The 19,763-nt window shown below is 51.2% G+C and overlaps 1 protein-coding gene across 1 annotated transcript in view; it reads left to right on the top strand.

The window, feature by feature from the left end:
* The window catches only part of B4GALNT3 (beta-1,4-N-acetyl-galactosaminyltransferase 3), a 98,645-nt gene extending 79,847 nt beyond the window's left edge, over positions 1-18,798 (top strand). Inside the window, exons 10-20 of the mRNA XM_084766095.1 lie at positions 276-419; positions 2,311-2,420; positions 3,297-3,397; positions 3,622-3,683; positions 4,707-5,481; positions 9,977-10,293; positions 11,056-11,209; positions 11,438-11,510; positions 13,359-13,512; positions 14,024-14,150; positions 16,611-18,798. Of these exons, the coding sequence (XP_084622221.1) occupies positions 276-419; positions 2,311-2,420; positions 3,297-3,397; positions 3,622-3,683; positions 4,707-5,481; positions 9,977-10,293; positions 11,056-11,209; positions 11,438-11,510; positions 13,359-13,512; positions 14,024-14,150; positions 16,611-16,719 (2,126 nt within the window). The 3' untranslated portion in view covers positions 16,720-18,798. The remainder of the gene's footprint in view (positions 1-275; positions 420-2,310; positions 2,421-3,296; positions 3,398-3,621; positions 3,684-4,706; positions 5,482-9,976; positions 10,294-11,055; positions 11,210-11,437; positions 11,511-13,358; positions 13,513-14,023; positions 14,151-16,610) is intronic.
* The last annotated feature ends 965 nt before the right edge of the window (positions 18,799-19,763 follow it).

The raw sequence follows: 19,763 nt of genomic DNA on the forward strand, positions 1-19,763 counted from the left end.
AGTATGGGTTTCTGTCAGGTCAGCTTTAGTAAAGCATTTTAAGGAAGAGGTATCTTTTTCTAGTCTGTACCAAAGCGGGATATAGGCTGGTTGTGGGCTGGAGTGGGCTCAAAGGGAGCCAGGACTTCTCTGAGGGCAGGGCTCCAGGCATGGCTTAGACTTTACCTGCAGGAATGCAGAAGCTATGTTCGAGCCCCTCCACCTGCGGCCCCGCAAAGCGTGCTGGATTCTGTCAGACCTACAGCTTCCTTCTGTTCTCTCCTCCCTGGGCACAGATGAGACCATCCTAAGGATGGATGAGGTGGGCCACATCCCACAGACAGCAGCCAGCCACGTGGGCTCCTTTAACACTCCCCCCAGGGATGAGCAGCCCCCAGCGGACATGCTGCGGCCTGACCCTCGCGACACCCTCTATCAAGGTAAGTCCTTGGCCATGTGCTGATCAGCACATTGAAGGTCTGCATCCGCCAAGCTCTCTGTGTTGATGGACAAGACCCAGGAGACCTGTCTATTCTATAGTGGCCCTGGAGTCACAAAATCCTCTCCCCTTTGGACGTGTAAAACAGACCATACATACCAAAAGCAAAAGAGGATTATGTCTAATTCTAGGATTCTACAAACCACTGTAGAGTGGGCATTTGTCTAACCACCACTCAAGACCAGAAATAGAATCAGAAGAGGCCTTGATGCAGTCCTCCCCGGCCACAAATGTCAGAGTCTCCCAACTCTTAGCGTTCACGAGCGATTATGTTAGTCTCTGGTTTTGACGCCGAGGCTTGAACCTGGGACCGTGATCTGAACATGTGCTCTATACCACTAGCCGCACCTTCAGCTGGTCCTGCTTACATTTTAATTTTGTTTGTTTGTTTGTTTGTTTTAGTTTTTCGAGACAGGGTTTCTCTGTGTTGCCTTGGCTGTCCTGGACTCACTTTGTAGACCAGACTGGCCTCAAACTCACAGTGATCCACCTGCCTCTGCTTCCCGAGTGGTGGGGCTACAGGCGTGCGCCACCACACCTGGCTCATGCTTACATTTTAAAAGCTGACAGTGCACCTCATGTATTCCCTTTAAAACAAAAGAAGGTGACAGCCAGATGTGTCACCTATCTGTTACAAGTGCAGCAGTCAGGAGGAGGAGGCAGGAAGATCCTGAGTTTGCGACCATAGCAGAGCAGACCTTGTCTCAGAAAAACAAACCCCCAAAAACCAGTGAAAACTGGACAGCAGAGAAGTTCTTGAGCCAAGGAAGGAAATCCACTTCACGGGACGATGTTGTTTTAGTTGAAAATCCCGTTTGTTCTATTTTACCAATGAAGACTCAGGAGCCACATATGGGGTGAAAACCTGCTAGCTCAAAGAGGTACAGAAAGCACCCAGCTGACCTTCCTACTCAGCTCACATCCTGATGGAAAAGGCCCAAAAGGCTCACTAGCTCTGCTGACAGCCCAGGAAGAAAAGGCCAAAGAGCCCAAGGCCAAAGGCTTGCCAGCTCAAAAGCCCAAAAAAGCCAAACGCCAAGGAGCCCAAGAGCTAAAGAGCTAAAAGCCAAAGAGCTAATTCTACACGCTGCCTTACATGTGCCTCAACTCAAAGTCCCTTCTGCTCCTCAATCCCTGTCCGCTTGCCCTACCTCTTGACCTAGGGTTAACTGTATTAAATGCTGTGTATAAAGATAGCTCTTGGATTAAAGGTGTGTGCTAGGGCTGGCTGAGCCGCACCTTAACCACCTGTTTACAATAAACAAAAATTTCTTGGATTAAAGGTATGTGCTAGGGCTCAACCACGCCAAACAAGAAACAGTGTTTTACAGTTCACAATCTCAAGGATCACCATGGGATCAAATATCCTGCAACAGGAGTGTACTAAGGTTGAGCCTTTTTTGTTTGTTTGTTTGTTTTTGTTTTGAGACAGGGTTTCTCTTGTAGTCCTGGCTGTCCTAGACTCACTTTGTAGACCAGGCTGGCCTCGAACTCACAGCGATCCACCTGCCTCTGCCTCCCAAGTGCTGGGATTAAAGGTGTGCGCCACCACTGCCCGGCAGGTTGAGCCTTTTGAGGCCTCTTGAAGTGCCACTAGACAGAGATCCAGTTGTCCTGTGACCCTGTGTCTGGATTCCTCAACCCTCAAGAGTGGCCGACTCGGCTGATAGACATGGATTGGGGCCACAGTTGTTACCTGTGACTACAAATGGAAGCTTCTTGGGTGGAAGCCATCAGGCTCTCCCTCGACCAGGAGGCTTTGTGACCCTAAGGTGTTTGTGCTCTCACTTTTTCACACACACACTCCGATCCTCTTTCCTTCCTGTTCTCAGTGCCTCTGATCCCCAAGTCCCATCTGCGTCACGTCCTGCCTGATTGTCCCTACAAACCCAGCTACCTGGTGGACGGGCTCCCGCTACAGCGCTACCAGGGCCTCCGCTTTGTAAGTCATGTCCCTAGACCAAGAAGGACTTGGAGAAGGCCTGCTGGCCCTGTGGCTGGGGGTGACGGAGACAGGGGATGGGCTGAAGCTGATTGCGCTTCCTGTGCCCTAAGCTCAGCAGACAGGGTGGCCTCTCAGGTCTCTGGGCTGCATTCCTGCATGGGCTCACTGGAGCGGCCTGCTCTGTAGAACCTGCAGATGCATGCTCTGCCTTGGAACCTGTCTCTTCCCCCATTCCGAAGCCTGGTGACTGTGCCAAGGGCCGCACAAACCCTGCCCACCTTGCTCAGTTCCAGCCACTGGGTGGCCAGTGGCATTTCAAACTCACAGACCAGACACTTGGGGAGAATGCAATGCATGTGGGTGGTAGCTTCATCTGTGTGTAGAGGGAGGAGCGGAAAGGATGTGATATACCCAGCTTTAGAGTGAAGAGAGAAGCCTGGCTGTAAGGAGGAAGTGGCCAAGAGTTATGGCCAGGCCAGAGAGTGGGCGGGCTGTAATTGAGGATATCCCGGTTGGTTGGTGGTGAGCTCAGCCTGTGTTTAGGGGGGCAGAGGAAATGGGGCGTAGAACGGGCTCAGTGCTGTGAGAGTTAGTGGGTAAAGACTCAGAGATGGAAGAAGAGGGGCAGGTGGCAGAGAGAAGAAAGGATGGTTCTGGATGACAAGGGAGACAGATGGCTCAAGGAGCTTCGCGGTGAGGGGCTTGTTCTAGGGAGCCTAGGAGAGCAGGCATGAAGAGGCTGGAGCCCAGACTGTGCCATAGCAGCCGTCCTGCCTCTGGGGGTGGGGGTGGGGGGCGGGGCTCAGCCCAGGCAGGCTGGTTCTTCCCCAGGACTTGCCCTCTGATGTCTGCCCTTATTTTTTCTGCTTTCAGGTTCACCTGTCCTTTGTTTATCCCAATGACTATACTCGCCTGAGCCACATGGAGACCCATAATAAATGCTTCTACCAAGAAAGTGCCTATGATCAGGACAGGTGTGTGGCACTAAATGGGACACGTGGAGGGACTTGCAGGGAGCTCTATAGGAGCCTCGGCTGGAGGGGCCGACGCTCTACACCAAGGAGTCCTGGGCCCTCCTCACACGCGCTTGTGTGAATATACCCTTCCAGAACCTACTGTCTCAACTCCTTTCTCCGCTCTGCCCAGGGAGAACCTGTGAGGAACCTGGTGGCCGTCCACATGTCCCTTTCTCCTACAGGTCCAGCTTCCAGGAGTATATCAAGATGGACAAGCCAGAGAAGCAGGGCCTGGAGCAGCCAGGTACAGAGGAGAATGCAGGCCTAGCTGCAGGCAGTGGTAGTCGTCCCTTTCTGGGGGGGGGGGGGGGACACATTCCAATCATACAGTCTTACACCTGCCGAGCTTAGCTTGCAGCTGCCCCCCTGAGCCGGTCCCCTCATCACAATCCAGAGAGCAGAGAACAGCGCCCACACCTTCCATTTCAGGGCCATGTAGAGCGTGAAGCTTCTCACTCACTGGGGCAGCCTGACATGTGGGTGGCTCTGGGGGAACCCTGGAGCTGACACACTACTGGGAAACATGCCCTAGAGAAGCCCTGTTTTGCGGTGGCCTTCCTTCATGAGGGACGGGGTATGGCTGAGGCCACTTGTGATATCTGAAATGTTGCTGATATTGGCGTGGTACTTTTTTGCTTTTAAGCTTTTTCTTGTTTGCATATGTGCTTTTAGTTTCTTCTTCTCCTCCTCCTCTTCCTCCTCCTCTTCCTCTTCCTCCTCCTCCTCCTCCTCCTCCTTCTTTGTTTTTGGTTTTGAGTGTTTCAAGATAGGGTTTCTCTGTGTAGCCTTGGCTGTCCTGGACTCCTTTGTAGCTTTCTAGACCAGGCTGGCCTCCAACTCAGAGATCTGCCTGCCTCTGCCTCCCGAGTGCTGGGATTAAAGGCGTGCGCCACCACACCTGGCTGTGCTTTTGGTTTTTAAGACAAGGTCTCACTCTACATTCTTGATAGCTGGAACTTGCTACATAGAACAGGCTAGACTCAAATTTGTGACGATCCTCCTGTCTCTACCTTCCAAGTGCTGGGATTACAGGCGTATACCACCATGCTGCCTAGTAGCCTAACAAAATGGGGAGGGGACCTGCGGGGGAGGTAACTGAGGCAGAAGAACTTGTCCAGGGTCACACAACAAGTGACAGTCCCCGCCCCTCACCCCCCCCCCCCCCCCCCGACTTCCTGGGCATGCCACATGTGTAACTGTGTCTGGTGTCTTGTGTTTTTCGGGAAGAGTTGAAAACTCCTTACTGAGGAATGGTTCCTATCAACAGGTTTGGAGGATGGCCTTCTAGAAGAGTCCCAATATGAAGAAGCACCAGAGGGCATGCCTGCCTCCCTAGACCAGAAGATTAGCACACAGGGGAAAAAACAAAAGACGACTTCCGCCCCAGGGCTGGGTGTCACCGACTACCACCTGAGGAAGCTCTTGGCTCATTCACAGAGTGGCCGGTTGGTACCTCTTCCCAAACTGAACTCTTCCACTCCCTTCCCAAGTGACGTCCCAGCCCAGCAGCCAGAGAAAAGGACAGGGAGAGCTAGCCCTGTGCCCAGCCGAAGTTGGTCTCCTTCTGACAAGGGAGCCCCGAGGAACCTGCCTCTCACCCAGAAAGCACGGCCCACCCCTGACCATCCTGTAAAGACCCCTGAGCAGTCGCAGTGGCTGGATCAAGTGGACTCCTACATCGCCCAGCAGAGAAGGGGTGACAGGCTGGAGCCTCAGGCCCCCAGCAGGAGCTGGCACGGGGAGGAGGAGGAGGAGGAGGAAGTAGTGGTCGCAGAAGGCCAGGAAGGAGAAGTGGAGGAAGAGGAAGAGGGGGAGGAAGATGAGGAAGAAGATGTGAATGAGGCGTTCGAATACGTGCCCGTGTTTGACCCAGTGGTGAACTGGGGCCAAACCTTCAGCGCGCAGAACCTCGACTTCCAAGCCCTGAGGACTGACTGGATTGACCTGAGCTGTAACACATCCGGCAACCTGCTGCTTCCGGAGCAGGAGGCCCTGGAGGTCACAAGGGTCTTCCTGAGAAAGCTCAACCAGAGGACCCGGGGGTAAGGTAAAGGGCTCCCCTGGGGTACATGACAGGGTTATGTACCCCAGCCCATCTCTCATAACCTCCCCCCCTTTATATGTTCATTTGTTTAATCAAGATCTTTTCAGAGAAAATTCAAACACCGTTAAACCCAGTATGCCTCCATGTACAACATGCCAGTTTTAAAAGTTTGCAAGAGAGCTCAGCTACCACTAGTGTCTAATAATTCCAGGACATTTCCATTACCTTTGTGTTAGCTTGGGTCCCGCCCCCACACCTGTTGTTATAATGGATGAAAACCCCAACCATTAGATTTTACCAATAAAGACTCAGGAGCCACGTGGTGGGGTGAAGACCTGCTACCTCAGAGAGGCCGAGAAAGCTCCCAGGTGACCTTCCTACCCAGCTCACATCCCAGAGGAGAAACCAGAAAGCTCATAGCTCAGCTGACAGCTCAGGAGGAAAAGCCAAAGAGCTTGCTAGCTCAAAGCAAGCCCCTTCTTCCCCACAATGCCTTAAACATCCTTCAACTCCAAGTCCCTCCTCTTTAATCCTGGTCAGCCGGTTTCTTGCCCTGGCTCTTGACCTAGGGTTAACTTTTAAAATCCTGTGTATAGAAAGTTCTTGGATTAAAGGTGTGTGCTAGGGCTGAGCCACACCAAATAAGAAACAGTTTTGCTGCGCAGTTGTGGCACATGCCTTTAATCCCAGCAACTGGATTGCTATGAGTTCAAAGCCAGCCTAGTCTACAAAGTGAGTCCAGGACAGCCAGGGCTGTTACATAGAGAAACTCTGTCTCAAAAAACCAAACCAAAACAAACCAAAGAGCAACAGGGTTTTACAGTTCACAATCTCAGGGTTCCCGATGCACCGACTAGGCAAGTGCTGCGCTCCTGAGCTACGTCTCTAGCCCTTTCTTTTCTTTCTTTTCTTTCTTTTTTGGAATAGGGGCTCCGTAAGTTACTGAGCCTGGCCTTGAATTCACAGTGTAGCCCAGGCCTGGAACATAGGATCCCCTTGCCTCAACCTGCAGAGCAGCTGGAACTACAGGCCTGAACCTCAAGGCCTGAGGAAAACAAAAAGAGAGGGGAAAAAAGCCCACTCTGCTAATTATGTTTGAAACAATTCTTCCCCACACGGCTATCCTGGTGTACGATAAGCCATTAGCGCTCTCCTAGCTCTCCAGGTTCTTCTGCACCTATTAGCTGCCCTGTGTAGCCCTCCCTCTCCCACACAGTCCCGGGCTCTGGTAACTACGCACTTCCCTCTGCTCCTGTGACATATAAACGAGGACACATGGTGTTTGTCTTTCTGTGCCTAAATTATCTGATAATTCTATCTATATTGCTGTGAAAGGCTTCTGGTTTTTTTTTTAATGGGTAAGCAATATTTCATTCTATATGTGAGCCAATGTTGTTAACCCATTCACTTATGGATAAACGCTTTGAGTTTAGCATTTTGGTGGTTGTGACGAGAGCCACAGTGCACACATGAGGGTAGATGGTTTTAATACACGGTTTCAGCTGCTTTGGGTAGGGGGCAGCTGGATCATGGAATGTCTGCATCCTCACTAGCTGTTGTTCCTCCCTTAGTTTGTTTTAGTCATTTGACAGCTGCCAGTCTTGCTGAGATGAGAGGTGCCATTTTGACATTACCTTGGTGATTAATCATACTCAATATTTCTTTCTTCGTACTTGTTAGCCTTTTGTTTTGTTTTTTGTTTTTGTTTTCATGTTTGTTTGTTTGTATGTTTTGAGATGGAGGTTCTTTGTATAGCCCTGGTTGTCCTAGAACTCACTTTGTAGACCAGGCTGGCCTCGAACTCACAACGATCCACCTGCTTCTGCCTCCCTGAGTGCTGGGATTAAAGGTGTGTGACACCACCACCAGGCTTCTTGTTAGCCATTTTTAAAAAGTTTTTAAAAATAGAATTTATTTTTATTTCATGTGCACTGAGTGTTTTGCCTGCTTGTCCCTGGAGCTGGAGTTACAGACAGTGGTAAGCTGCCATGTGGTTGCTGGGAATTGAATCAGGGTCCTCTGGAAGAGCAGCCACTGCTCTTAACCACCGAGCCATCTCTCCAGCTTGACTTAATTTATGTGTATGAGTCTTTTGTATGTGCCTGGTGCCTGAAGAGGTCCGAAGTGGGTGCTAGATCCTCTGGAACTGGAGTTACAGATGGTTGGTCTGGAACTCACTATGCGGTTAAGGCTGGCCTTGTATTCATAATCAAAACCCTTACTTCTGCCTCCCAAATAATTCTGGAATTATAGGCATATATCTGGCTTTCTTTCTTTCTTTCTTTCTTTTTTTTTTTTTTTTTTTTTTTGAGATTTTATTTATTTGTTATATGTACAGTGTTCTCCCTGCACACACACCTGCAGGCCAGAAGAGGGCACCAGATACCATTATAGATTGTGTGAGCCACCATATGGTTGCTGGGACTTGAACTCAGGACCTTTGAAAGAACAGCCAGTGCTCTTAACCTCTGAGCCATCTTTCCAGCCCTCTTTCTTTCTTTCTTTCTTTCTTTCTTTCTTTCTTTCTTTCTTTCTTTCTTTCTTTCTTTCGATGAAGTCTTGTGGGCCTGGAGTGTAGATCATACCTGGCTGTATACTTTGTTATCTTTCAGAAGGCATCGGTTCTAGTATAGAGAGAAAGAAGCTCCATGGATAAGAGCATTCCCTGTAAAAACTTTAGGACCTGAGTTCAAATCCTCACATAAAAGCCTGGCATACCATTACATGGCTGTAGCCCCAGCCCGGGTGGGTGGAGACAGGCAGATCCACTAAGATTTTCTCCCGAGTCTGTGGAGTCTGATCACCTGGATCCATGCTGCCTCTGGTTTGACGTTCTTACTTCTTCCTCTTGGCTTTTTTGTGGCCTATGCTTTGAGGCTCCTGTTTAGGAATTCTTCTCCCAGAGCGACGTCCTGAGGTGTTCCCTGGGTGCCTGCTTTTGTAGTGCCATTCATTTCTAGTCTTAAACAGAAATATTAAGCCTGGCTGACTCTGAGTTGACTTTTGAGTGGTGAGAAACCTGGGCTTGGCTTCATACACCTGCACATATAGTGGCCCCTTCAGAAGAGACTGTCCCCTGACAAGGCATGTTCTGCTGCCTTGGCTGAAACCAGTTGCCCGGAAATGCCAGCTTCCCTAGCCTATACCACACCTGCGGGGAGTGTTGTTTTGAGTATCCCCGGGTTGGGTGAGTGTATTTAAAACTTTAGTATCTGCTTGGTGGGTTTTTTTTTCCTTCAATCAGTGTGAAGTGACTAGTTTTGGCTTAAAGTGTATGTTTTTAGCTATTCCAGCAACACCTGTTTCCTGGTTCCTGGTTCCTTTGCTTGGAGCGCCTTTGCCATCCTTTCACCCTAAGGGCGTCTTTATTTGATGGAGAGGTGTGCCTCTTGGAGGCAGCAAATAGATGAATCCTGTTTGTTGTTGTTGTTTTAAGATTTATTTTGATCGCATGGTTTAAATCCCAGCACCTGGGAGGCAGAGGCAGGCAGAGATCTAAGTTCGAGGCCAGCCTGGTCTACAAAGCAAGTTCCAGGACACCCAGGGCTACACAGAGAAACTCTGTCTTGAAAAACAAACCACAACAACAGCTTTTTACCCTTATTTTTGTATTATGTATATGACTCTTTTGCCTCCACGCATGTCCGCATGCCACATGCACGTACGGTGCCTGCAGAGACCGGAAGAGGGTGTTTGGTCCCCTGTGCTGTTGTGTGCTGCTATATGTGCTGGAAATCCAACCCCAGTCCTCTGGAAGAGTAGCCAGTGGTGCTCTTAACAGCTGACCCATCTCTCCAGAACCAAGATGTATTCTAAGCTGTGTGTCTATGGGGTGGGGTGGGTGCATGTGTGGCTGCCGATGCCTGAAGAGCCTGTCAGATCCCTTGGAGCTGGATGGTTGTAAGCCACCTGACATGGGTGCTGGGGACCCAACTCAGCAAACACTCTGGGTTTCTCTGTTCTAGCTTTGGCTTTGTAGACCAGGCTGGCCTCGAACTCACAGTGATCCGCCTGTCTCTGCCTCCCGAGTGCTGGGATTAAAGGCATGTGCCACCACGCCTGGCCTACAGCAAACACTCTTACTGAGCTAGCTATCATCCCAGTCCCTGGATCCTGTATTTTAATTCATTCTGTTTTCCTGAACCTTCTGACTGGGGGAATTGAGACCACTGATGTTCAGAGTTATTGCAAGTATATTAATTCTTGTAATTTTGTTGATTTTTCTTAATGTGGGCCAATTATTCAAGGAGTCTGTCACCAAGACCCCTTGTATATTGAGTTTTAGCACTATAAAGGGCCTTAAAGATCTTTGTGGCTCAGTCACTACGTCTTAGCAGATGGAGGCCGTGAGTCTGAGGGAGGTTCTCTATCTTGCCTGAGCCTCCACAGCGAACCAATGGCAAAGCAAAGACAAAAGCTAGGCTGTCCTGACAGCTGGCTCTGTAGACTTCTACCACGCGCCCTCTGCTCACTCTAGCCACCCTCTGCCACAGGAGGTACCAGCTGCAGCGCATCGTGAACGTGGAAAAGCGCCAGGACCGCCTGCGTGGAGGCCGCTACCTCTTAGAGCTCGAACTGCTGGAGGGCCAGCGCCTGGTGCGGCTCTCTGAGTATGTGTCCACTCGAGGCTGGCGGGGAAGTAACCCCGCTGGCAGGGAGGACACAGAAGCCCGGAACCTCCAGGGCCTGGTCTGGAGTCCACGCAGCCGTCGCAGACATGTCCTGAATGCCCAGGACCCAGAGCCCAAGTTATGCTGGCCCCAAGGCTTCTCCTGGAACCATCGTGCTGTGGTTCACTTCATTGTGCCTGGTAAGCCTTAGCGGGGCGGGGTCCTGGCGACTACCACAAGCACACCGGGTCTGTTTCCTTGATGTGATCTCCCAAGGATTTGTGAGTGAGGTCACCTTGCCAACTGGACTCAGGAAAGAAAACAGACAAATCAAACATTGCTGTGTGGTTATCAGACGATGGAGCTGAGGTCCGATGCTGAGTTGAGGCCAGGGCTTCCGGTCACGCTGGGTCTCAGGTTTAGATAGGAGCATCAAGTTGAGTTGTTGTTGAAGAAATAAGAGCGAGGGTATTATTTAGAGTGGGTTTTGTTTTGGTTATTTGTGTGTGTGTGTGTGTGTGTGTGTGTGTGGTGCCGGAGATCAAATCCAGAGCCTGGCGCATGCTAAGCAAGGCACTGTGCCACATCTCCAGATCCCTTAGGGATCTTTACAATGAGAAAGGAAAACCTAAGACACATGTAACAATGCAGGGTAAGATGTAGAGATATAAGGCGGCTGGATAGCAGGTCTGTTAAAGCTGGACAGGGTTGCTGTCCTGAGTCCCGCTCAAGACTGTCCCCCAGGTGTTGCCTGGGAGGTGTGCAGGGCTGTAGAAGCCCCAGTGGCTGGTGAGCCCCGCCCTCCCTTAGGTTCTCCGCACTGCACGCTAGGAGATTCCTGTAGTGGCACTATCCCCTGGTGAGGATCGACGGGGCTCCTGACGCGGGTCAGAGCAGAGAGCTGTTCGCCTTTCCTTAACGCTCTGCTCTGTTCTCGCTGCCTGACCGACCTACCTGGATAGTGAAGAACCAGGCTCGCTGGGTGCAGCAGTTCATCAGAGACATGGAGAGTTTGTCCCAAGTCACAGGCGATTCACATCTCAACATCATCATCACGGACTACAGCAGTGAGGACATGGATGTTGAGATGGCTCTGAAGAGGTCCAGGTTGCGGAGGTAAGGAAGGCCTCCCTCCGCCTGTGGCTGCTCTCCACCTTCCCGATGTCCCAGGAATGCTGGCCAGGGTGGAAACCAGAAGCCACAGCCAGCCCTCCCAAATACCGATGCCCAGATTCTGCCCACAACCCAGGAGTACCCACTGTCTCTATTTTGTGCCTTCCAACTTCCATGAGGCACCCTCCAGCTGAATCCTCACATAGCCCTGCCTTTCCTCTCTTCCTGCAGCTACCAGTACCTGAAGCTGAGTGGGAACTTCGAGCGCTCTGCTGGACTACAGGCTGGCATAGACCTGGTGAAGGTAATGGCTCTCAAGGGGGATTGGGGCGGTGACCAGGGCACTAGTTAAGGTAGACAGAGAGACATCTGGAAGGTGGAGAGTAGTCAGCTACTTAGCAGGGAAGGCATGGGGACGTGGGACTAGGCTTGTCACATTCAGTTACTGTAGCAGGATGACCTGACTGTCCTTGTTAGCTTTCTATTGCTATGGTAAGCACCATGACCAAGGGCGATGTGGGGGAGGAAAGGGTTAATCGGCTCACACATCGGGATCACAGTGAATCACTGAGGGGTGTCAGGGCAGGAACCCTGGAGGGAAGGTGCTTATGGGCTTGCTCTTCATAGCTTCCTCTGCCCTTTCTTTTCATTTTAATTTTTTAAATTAATAGCCATTACAGATGGTTGTGAGCTACCATGGGGGTGCTGGGAATCAAACCGGGGTCCTCGGGAAGAGCATCAGTGCTCTTAACAGCTGAGAGCCTGCTTTCTAGCCTTTCATCTTACTTTTTCATATAGCTCAGGACCACCTGCCCAGGGGTGGCACCAACCACAATGCTCTGGACCCTCTCATATCAGGCATAGATCAAGAAAATGCCACCCAGGGTTGCCCAAAGACCAATATGATGATCTGATGGAGACATTTTCTTTTTTCCTTCTTTTCTTTCTTTTTTCTTTTTTCTTTTCCAGACAGGGTCTCTCCATGTAGCCCTGATTGTCCTGAACTCACTATGTAGACCGAGATCCACCTGCCTCTGCCTCCCAAGTGCTGGGATTAAAGGCATATGCCACCATGCCCGGTGAAAACATTTTCTTAATAGAGGTTCTTTCTTCTTAATTGACGCTAGCTTGTGTCACATTGACCAAAAAAAAAAGGGGAGGTGAAGTTTGTTATTTATTATCTGTTGTGCCTGGACTTGTACTCAAGGCCTTGTGCACCCTAGGCAAGCACTCTACCACTAAGCTATGTTCCCAGCTCTGGGGAAAGGCTCATTTGGTTCACAGTGCCAGCCCATGGTTGCCTTGCCCTGTTGCTTTTGGACCTGTGATGCCAGAGCCCACATGGCACTGGACACTGCTCATCTCATGGCAGCCAGGAAGTGACAGAGAAAGGGGCAAGGACCCCAGTGACCTCACACTTCCTAGTGACTTAAATTCTTCTCGCTAAGCCTCACCTCTGACAGGTTCTACAAGCCCCCGCTTGCACCCCAAGCTGGAAAACAAACTTTCAGTGCATGGCTGTTGCGGGATGCTTCCAAACCATAGCAAGGAGCATCCTTGGCGCTGCATTGCAGACCCCGTCCTGCATTGGGACTAAGTAAATAGCAAGTGTTTCCCCAATTGTCAGAATCCGCAGGCTCCATAAAACACTGGACACCTGTGGCACACACCTGTAATCTCAGCTCTCAAGAAGCTAAGATGGGAAAGCCATGAGCTGAGGCTAACCTGGGCTACACAACACTAGGCTAGTCTTTGCAAGATAGCAAGACTCAGGGTTGCAAAGATGGCTCAGAGGTTAAGAGCACTGTCTGCTCTTCCTGAGTTCAATTCCCGGGAACCACATAGTTGGCTCTCAACCATCTGATGCCCTCTTCTGGCATGCAGGTGTACATGCAGATAGAGCACTCATATACAGAAAATAAATAAATGAAACCTTAAAAAAAAAAAGATAGAAAGACTGTGTCTCAAAAGGGAGAGGAGCTTGAACTCACCAGGTTCTGCTGCAGAGGGCTGTGGAAGCCTGCCCAGCGTTTAGCTTTGTGTAAGTTGTCCAGTTGCGCCAGCAGGGAAGAGCCAGAGGATCCCTCTAGAAATCTGCTCTCAGCTCTGGTCCAGAAGTCTGCTGACCTTGCCTTCCCCTCCCCCCAACCAGGATCCACACAGCATCGTCTTCCTCTGTGACCTGCACATCCACTTTCCAACCGGAATCATCGATGCCATCCGGAAGCACTGTGTAGAAGGCAAAATGGCCTTTGCTCCCATGGTGATGCGGCTGCAGTGTGGGGCCACCCCACAGTGGCCTGAGGGTGAGCCTTGCCCTGGGCGAGGGAGCAGGGGGCCACCCTCTGACCTTGGAGTTCACCACCGAGGCAGAGAAGGTTTACGTCTAAGCACCATCGTCTTCCCCATCCTGCCTTCCCCGTCTTCTCCGAGCTTCGGACAGACCCCAGGCTCTACCGACAGCTGCAGTAGCAGGCAAAGCAGTGGCATTTATTTCCCCTCCTCCCCAGCAGTGCGTTCATGAAGCATTCGCTGCCCACTGCATGCTGTGCCCAGGAAGGCAGGAAGGGAGAGAGAGGAAGTCGATAAGAAACACATCCTATTTTGCAGGGCTGCAGTCGGGTTGTGACATCAGACCGTGGTCACTGCTGTGTTTGCTGACCCCCCCACCCCTGCCAAGCCCGGATGGGGGGCTTCCCCTAGACAGGCCAAGGGACTTGCTTAGTGAACAGTTCTCTGCCTCTCCCACCCCACTCTCTACCGTCAGAGCCTGTGGGAACACAGCTCGTCTCAGCACAATGTCTTGTCTCACTACAGGCTACTGGGAGGTAAACGGATTCGGGCTGCTCGGCATCTACAAGTCAGACCTGGACAAGATCGGGGGAATGAACACCAAGGAGTTCCGGGACCGCTGGGGAGGGGAAGACTGGGAGCTGCTGGACAGGTGACGTAGGAGGAAGGCCTTTAGGGATCTGCTAGAGTTCCAGCCCCAGAGGCCCTCAGAGCAGCGAGGCCAGAGCCACAGAACTGTGCTGCGGGTTCCCAGGGCGTGGGAAACTATGCTGGTCCCCGGGAGGTTGGCGTCACTGATGCTCAGGCTATGTATCCAGTGGAGGGGGATGCTGCGTCCACTGTGTGTCACAGTTTCCGTGGCTGGTTGTGTTGTCAGGGATAAAGCAGGAGACTAGAGCCGAGCAATGAAAACAATGAGGGACATTTATTGTTTTAAAATCACATGTACTATCTGTAGGCCCGGCTTGCAGTCAATCAAGACACAGACACGCGTTGTGTATTTTAAAATAGCCTTAGTTAACCTGGGGCAGGGCAGATATCAATCCTCTAAACTACCTCCCATAGTGGGGCAGGCATGGGATCCCTGCCTCAGTCCCGTGCCATCTGCTTCCAGTAACTTCTATCAAGCTACCTCCCATCCGTAATCCCATCTACTTGCTCATGTTCTTCATCTGGGCTGGATTCTCCATCCCCGCCCCTGCCCCCAGCCATGTGCTTCTCCTCCAGCTAACCCATGGCGGCCTTCCTCTCCTTCTCCAGGCTAGGATGATGGGCGTTCTCCTGGTCGGAGAAGGAGAAAGGGGTCAGGCCAGGGGCACCTGGGGCACCCTTCTTCCTGAGTGGGGGGTCAAGGTCTATAATGGGCAGGTGCTTGATGCCTGCCCAAGGCCTCGTTTGTGCCCCTCATTTAACGCCTGTGCTTGCACAGTCGTCTCCATTGCGCAGAGGGGAAACTGGCCATAAGAGTAGTTAATTACCTGTCCCTTCTCTCCCTGTAATGCAGCAGAGGCCTAACAACCAGACCTGTTTTTGAGTTCCCACTGGAGGGAAGGAAAAGGAAGGGTGCTGAAATCCTGAGCCTTAAGGGGGGGGGGGGGGGGGAAGAAGCATGTGTCAAAAAAACTCAGTCACAGGAAGCCGTGGCTGCCGACCATCACTGCAGACCCCGGAGCGGATGGTGCCCAGTGTAGTGGTTCCCGTCAGGTGTGGCCTTCGTGCTGGGCTTTGTGCTTTGATGCAGACCTCCAAAATAGGTTTGTTGGGTTTTTTTGTTGTTGTTGTTTTGTTTTGTTTTTAAAGATTTATTTATTGCTGGCTGTGGTGGTGCATGCCTTTAATCCCAGCACTCAGGAGGCAGAGGTAGGCGGATCACTGTGAGTTCGAGGGCAGCCTGGTTTACAAAGTGAGTCCAGGACACCCAAGGCTACACAGAGAAACCCTGTCTTGAAAAACCAAACCAAACCAAACCAAACCAAACCACCACCAACAAAATAACAACAACAAAACATTTATTATTTATTCAATGTTCTGCCTGCATGTGTGTTTGCCTACCAGAAGAGGGCACCATATCTCATTTTAGATGGTTGTGAGTCACCATGTGGTCTCTGGGAATTGAACTCAGGACCTTTGGAAGAGCAGCCAGCACTCTTAACCTCCAAGGCATCTCTCCGGCCCCCTCCAAAATAGTTGTTAACCCCCCTGCTGTTGTTGAGACCCAACGAAAGAGCTGCTTTTGGTTCCATCTACCAGTAGTTCTGTTTGAAGCATCGGCCTCCTTGGCCCCTCTGCTGCGAGCTGTGCAAAGGAGAACGTTTCCTGGCCCGTGCAAGACCTTGGGTTTGATCCCAAGCATTGTGTGACACATACCTGTAATCCCAGTTTTCAGGAGGCTAAGGCAGAAGAATCTTGAGTTTGAGGTCAACCTGGGTTGCATGACAAGATTATTGTCCCCTACACAACAAACAGGAACTGTGTCCCCAGCACCAGCCTCCTGATACAGTAAATGCAGTTGGTGTGTGCGGGGAAACTGTTGAGTAGTGCAAAACCATTGTCACACGAGTTTGCATGTGATTAAAGAGGGTGGGTGTGTATATTTAGAGACACAGGTTTATAAAGTTATTATTCTCTTCTAGAGTGAGAGAGCATCCTTTTTTCTTTCTTTCCTTCCTTTCTTTGTTTCTTTCTTTCTTTCGCTCCATACAGGGTTTCTCTGTGTAGCCCTGGCTGTCCCAGACTCACTTTGTAGATCAGGCTGGCCTCGAACTCATGGAGATTCGCCTGCCTCTGCTTCCCGAATGCTGGGATTAAAAGCGTGCGCCACTACACTCGACGTGAGAGACAGAGAGAGAGACAGAGAGACAGAGAGAGAGACAGAGACAGAGAAAGAGAAAGAGAGAAAGAGAAAATGAGAATATTTTTGATAGGCACCTTTCTGCATCACACAGCTGAGACTGCAACCCAAGCAGGCTGGCTCCACGGTTACCTAGCTTGCTTTACCCCAAGGGAAGCAACCAGAGGAAGGAAGGCTGGGTCTCTCAGGGGCCCTGTTGCCTAGGTGCCTGTTGCGTTCCTGTTCTGCTCGCTGCTCACACCGCTTTCCTCACTCCTCCAGGATCCTCCAAGCGGGCCTGGAAGTGGAGCGGATCTCCCTGAGGAACTTCTTCCATCACTTCCATTCCAAGCGAGGCATGTGGAACCGCCGCCAGATGAAGACGCCATGACCCCAGGGACAGCTGCTTACGACTCCTTGACTTGCCATTGACCCCAGCACCCTGCTCGCTGCTGGAGGAGGGAATGCGAGGAACTGAAGTCTCGACTCTAATTGCCCTCTCCACCAGGAGCTGCCCCTTTATGCGGGGACGAGTGCCAAGGCTCTTCTGCCGCTCGCTGAGTTGACAGGTGGAAGGGCTGCAGAGGATGGGCAGTGAGGTCAAGAGGAAACCACCACCCTGTCCACAACGGTGCATTCCTACAGCCCAGGGCTCCTCACAGGGAGAGTTGACTATGAACTAGAAACTTCAATGGGACAGAGTTTTATTTGGGGTGGAGGTGGGTCGGGGAGAGATGGGGAATTTTTAAACAGAGACCGAAGACTGTCTAGACCCAGCACTGACTGGGGTGAAACTGGGCATTGCAGATGGCAGAACCCCTGTGGTGCTGGTCCCGTGCAAATACTTCCGGCTCCAGTCTGTGCCTTCTAAACACACACATCTCTCCTGGTGGCCACTGAATAGCTGGCCACCAACTTGGGGCATTAACCTAACTCCTGACAGATAGAAGGTTCTCCAGACTGGACCCCAACATTGGTAGCATCTTCCTACTGAGATGGCGTAATGGATGGGCAGTGGGCCCATTCTCCTGAGTGTCCGACATATGGACCGTGTAAAACCAGCAAGGACGAGCAAGTAGAGAAATGCCCCTCCTCCTTTGCCTCGGCTGCCAGGTAAGACCTGGAGAGAAATCAGAAAATGTCATCAAAGGTGACGTGGATAGCCTGTTGACCGCTTAAGTGAGAATTTGGGAGGAACTCAGGCAGAGAGAGACAAAAAGGGAAGAAAATGTCTATACTGCAAGCCTAGTGCCGATGTGGCCTTGCCTTCCTGCAGAGACAGACCTCCTGGCCCTGAGATGAAGAGGTGTAGGTGACACCTGACCATCGGATAAGGGGCAGGGTGAGGTCATGGAGACAAGGACAGGACAGGAAGAACTGGAAGATGGCTGGTTTCAGTTAGAACAGCCATAACCTTTTCTGTCTTTGGCCTCCTCTTCTGATGTCGCATACTTACCTTGCACTAATAATCCCAGTGCTCTCTGGCTCTGACTTTCTACTGCTGCTGCTGAATCACCAGTAGAGCATTGGGTGCTGGGTATTCAACTCAGTCTGTGAAAGGGTGGGGGGGTGTGTGTGGGGGGTCAGCACAGCACCTTTCTGCTGGGAGAAAGGGCTTGTGGGTGTGAGGCAGGGCCACTCCACAGAGCCCAACTACCATGCTGTGAATCCAGAGTGCAGCTTTACAGCTGCTGGACCCACATGGTGGGCTCTGAATGCCGGGAATGGGAGCTTGGCACATGCAAAGTGTGTCCCCCACCCCCACCCCCCGCTGGGCCTTAAGCAATCAGAAGGGCAGGGTGGTTGTGTTTATGGGCTGTGGCTTTTTCTCAGCCCTGCTGAGGCCCTCTGCCCTTTAGAAAAGACACCTAGCAAGCAGGCTAGGGCTGTAGTTGAACAGCTTCTCTCTAAAGCCATAGACTCTTGGCATTGTGCTGTGAGGCCAGAGCGCGCCAGTCCCAGCAGCCCTCCTAGTCTGTCTCTGACGACTAGGAGCCTCCGTGGCCTTTCCCGTCCTGCTTACCACCTCCCTCCCAGGTCTAGTGCCTTGTGTTTGATGTCTGTTACCTCCTTACCATCTGCCTTAAGGGAAAGGAAACTGCTGTGGGTAGGGAGAGGGAGGAGGGCATTAAAGTCAGCGACCTGGAAAACCAATGGCTGCTTTCCTGTTGCCCAATCATGGTAGGAAAGGGTTGGGTGGACGAGCCAGGGGTCTATATTTGTGTCCCTCAGCAGGCTGCTCAGTGATAGGCTAAGTACCATCCCGTATCTTCTGTCTCGCCTCCTGGCTTGGTGCTTGGGAACGATGCAGTGCTGTCCTGTGTCTCCTAGTCTCAGCCGACCTGGTTAGTGGAGATCACGGCCTCAGCTGGAACAGTGTGGCTGTAATCCCAGCACTCAGGAAGATCAGGAGAGCAAGGCCGCCGAGGCTACTTAAGAAGCTGTTAAAGTAAATAAATATGAGAAAAATCTTTTCTGTGTGAATTGAAGATGCCCTATTAATGGTTCGCAGGTATGAGTCGGCCTTCCTAGTTAGGTTTGACCTTGGCAAAAGTTGCCAAGATTTTATTTTACGCATATGGGTGTTTTGCCTGTGTTTATCTGTGTACCACCTGTGTGCCTCATGCCCAAGGAGGCCAGAAGAGAACATCAGATTGCCTGGAGCTGGAGTTAGGGATGGTTGTAGGCCACCAGGTAGGTGCTGGGAATTGAACCCATGTCTTCTGGAAGAGTAGCCAGAGTAGCTCTTAACTAGTAAGCCATCTCTCTAGTCCCTCCACCCCAGCACTCGGGAGGCAGAGGCAGGTAGATCTCTGTGAGTTTGAGGCCAGCCTGGTCTACAAAGGCAGTCCAGGACAGCCAGGGCTGTTATGCAGAGAAACCTGGTCTTGGAAAAACAAAATAAAAACCCAAACCACTACCACCAACAAAATATTAAATCTATTTACTTAGAGTGTGTCTGGTGTGTGTGCGTACCACAGTGCACAGGTTAGGGCAGAGGACAGTAGGTAGTTTTCAGTAGGTAGTTCTCTCTCCATACCAAATGGGGGTGCTCAGGCTTGCCAGCAAGTGCCTTTACTCACTGTCTCACCAGCTGAAAATTGGTATTTTTAAAACACATCCAAGAGACACCATTAGTGTGAAAAGTAGACCGTGCTTATTGTAGACCCTTTAAAAAGCTTGTGTGTGTATTCAGTTCAGTGACCTCTGATGTACAGGTGACAAGCCTTTTCTTTTTTTGAGGCAGGGTTTCTCTGTGCTAGCCTTGGCTGTCCTGGACTTGCTTTGTAGACCAGGAGGGTCTCGAACTCACATCAGTCTGCCTCTGCCTCCCGAGTGCTGGCATTAAAGGCGTGCGCCACCACTCTGGGCTTGACAATAAGCCTTTTCAAGGACAGAGATGATGAAGACATCCACACATCAGCCTGATTTAGA

Source organism: Acomys minous (genome assembly GCF_964271855.1).
Source record: "Acomys minous genome assembly, chromosome: 17".
Classification (NCBI taxonomy): domain Eukaryota; kingdom Metazoa; phylum Chordata; class Mammalia; order Rodentia; family Muridae; genus Acomys; species Acomys minous.